Source organism: Citrus sinensis, chromosome 3 (genome assembly GCF_022201045.2).
Source record: "Citrus sinensis cultivar Valencia sweet orange chromosome 3, DVS_A1.0, whole genome shotgun sequence".
In the NCBI taxonomy this organism is placed as follows: domain Eukaryota; kingdom Viridiplantae; phylum Streptophyta; class Magnoliopsida; order Sapindales; family Rutaceae; genus Citrus; species Citrus sinensis.
The window spans coordinates 1,464,325-1,467,175 of record NC_068558.1 but is presented as its reverse complement, the minus strand read 5'-3'; the positions used below and the strand labels follow the sequence as shown (position 1 = coordinate 1,467,175).

Here is a 2,851-nt window from a genome sequence, read left to right as displayed (position 1 = left end):
TATTAACTGATCATCCCGGAACCTTGTAAAAGGGATCACCCAAGCAAATATTATTAGTACACAAAAAATGTACATATCTGAACTCAACAGATTACAATATATATGACACCATTACGAGATACACACACACACACACACACCCATGGAAATTTAGTAACAGTTGGGTTCCTGGGTAAAGCAGGAAAACTTATGTAAGGTGGAAGCCTAGTTGCATGCGTCCATCTCAGTTTGACGTAGAAGCCCTAAGTTGCTTACATCCATGCTCTGGAATTAGATGCTCTGAGGCAGCTCTTTTTGGTCTCAACTGCCAAAAGAGAGGAAGAAGTTAAAGAAGTGTTTGTAAATTCACTCTCTTGCTACACATGTACTGGCACAAGATACATCTTAAATGATACTAACCTTATCCTCAGCTCGCTGATAGAAATTTCTCATGAGAATATTTTTGGCTTCAGTAGTAATCACTGCCAAAAACAGTGTTCATTGTCTATTTGTCTCCATAGTAATTATGTGGCGAAACAAAAACAGCATGGGAAGCTATAACAAAAGTAAGTTCTACCAGAATTACATACAATGTACACATTGACAACAGACAAACGCACAACTACAATCCCATTAATAATCGCATCTTGGTCAAGATTTAAATAAAGAATTCTTTTACTACCCAAGCAATCATGATCTCTCTGTTATAATAGAGAGTCTCTACCCTAATTTTTCAGTCTTTTCTAAAAACCAAACTGGCTTATCCATATATAGTTGTACACCATCAATATTTTCTAAAAAGATAGTTAATGGATTCAGCATGTATGGAAGTGCTGGCATTGATATACACAAACATAAAAATTTCAACATCATCCATGAAACCAAACCTAGCAAAACAAGTTTAACAGATTGAAAGATCGTATCATGAAAATATACACCACGTGAAGAGAGGAATTGTCACAAAATCAATTTAAAGATTACTATGTATATGATACAGCAGATGATTCAAAAAGCCAGGAATAACCCTTCTGGCAAGAAGCTTTTGATGCAATAAGGAGATACAAAGATTGTGTCAATACCTTGGTCAGGTGGTGGAAGAGTACGGCTGTGAGTAGGACGATAGGTGGCAGGTGTAAGTTTCTAGACAGACACAAAAAAAGGAAATTATACATGAGAGAACTTGGTTCACCTTATTTGATGGGTCATTGATTTAACAACAGTAATCTTTAAGCCAATTAAATATATTAATATATATGTTAGCGAGTAAAGATATCAAAATTCATGTTGAATCAAATGTATCATATAATCTAATGCAACGCAATAACAACTTTCCAAACAAGAGTGTCTTAAGTTATTTAGTTACCGTGGCCATTTCTTCATTGAAACTCGGATCAAACTGAAGATAAAACAAGAAGCAATCAAGAGGCAGAAGAACATAAAATAGAGGACAGAACAAGAGGGTGCGCCAATAAAATACTCGATCATTAACTCACTCTATCCCTCTTCCTGATTTTGCTCCTACATATAAGTTCTCTACATGTTCACGACCTCAGAGTCATACTTCATTAGTGTGTCCATTATTTCAATACCAATTATGTCACTTCCAAGAGCCAAAAGTAGGTTAAAGAAGTTAATGTCATCATTTACAAATCTCTCTCTTCAATCTTGCCATGATTCAACATCTCTGATGATTAATTATCACAATAAGCTATCCAGCTACCATTTCTGTCAGTATCATCCTTGAGCAAATTCTCAATCAAGATATCGGCTCTCTTGACAAGGGCTACAACCAAAAATCTTGCCTAACTAAATTAAAATAATATAGGCAAAGCATAATTAAAAAGATTCTAACGTAGGTATCAATGCAGCAATTTGTTTCCAACAACTTAAACGACTAGTAACATGCACAATTGGCAAGTAGATTCTCAAATAAGTGATTGTTTGAAAATCCATGACAATCCCAAACATGCACTAAGTTTGCTTGGGTAAGCATGTTGAAATATACACAATGCCTCTTAGGTAGGAGACTCTGACAACTTCTGGTTAGCGGCCGCCAAAGCTTCTAAGTGAAAGATCAATCTGATATGTTACACCTCCACAACTTCATAGAAAAACTAAGCATACATCAATAGCATTTAACACCATAGTCACAAAGTAGACACCACAATTAACCTACTAGAAATGCTGCAGTTAAAGTCATCATCAACCAACATTTCTGTGATTACACTAGATTTGATCGAACCAGACATCCCAAGCTAGGATGCATCAAAATGAAAAACAAACACCACAACAATATCTACACTACCAGACTTTTAAAATGGCACTTTTTTCTTTAATGCACAACAGGAAGCATAAGCTACCCAAATGATGTGCTCTTTTTTTTTCTTTTTTAAATCTTTAATAGACTCTAATAATTCACATGAGAAATACCCAGAACCGACTCTAGAAAAAGATAATAATTTATTTCACTGCACAAGCTCCAGAAAATCTTATCAGGATCAGCTCTGTAGTATTTTGCTTATTTCTGATTGATAAGAAAATTAATCATTAAGGACAAAAAAAATGGGTATAGTGAAGTACGTACAGACGGATTAGAGGGATCGGAGGGACGAAGTTGGCTGAAGTTGTGAGGGTCAAAAGAGGGCCAGTCGCCGAGCATAGAGCCCATTGCAAATGCCGGTTTATGCACCCTAATCTAATTTCAAGAGCCACCACCAGACAGACAGACAGACAGACAGACAGACAGACAGACACAGAGAAAGAGAGAGAGAGAGAGCGCCCACGAGCACAATGCCCCGCACGATTCTAGACTTAGCTTAGCCTTACAGGTATCCGTGATTTTCCCATATATAGCGCCTCTCTCCTTTCGCAT

The 2,851-nt window shown here is 36.6% G+C and overlaps 1 protein-coding gene across 2 annotated transcripts; it reads right to left on the bottom strand.

Annotated features, from left to right (window-relative positions):
* LOC102613857 (hypothetical protein) lies at window positions 1-2,851 on the bottom strand. Of its 2 annotated transcripts, XM_025099169.2 has the most exons (5): window positions 2,564-2,851; window positions 1,343-1,375; window positions 1,059-1,119; window positions 400-461; window positions 1-304 (listed from the first exon to the last, which is right to left on the bottom strand). In XM_025099169.2, exons 1-5 carry the CDS (start codon window positions 2,645-2,647, stop codon window positions 224-226), a joined length of 321 nt encoding a protein of 106 aa, XP_024954937.1. In that variant the 5' UTR covers window positions 2,648-2,851; the 3' UTR covers window positions 1-223. The 2 variants fall into 2 exon arrangements, with proteins under 2 accessions (XP_024954937.1, XP_024954938.1); XM_025099170.2 differs by lacking the exon at window positions 1,343-1,375 and having other exon boundaries at window positions 2,564-2,818.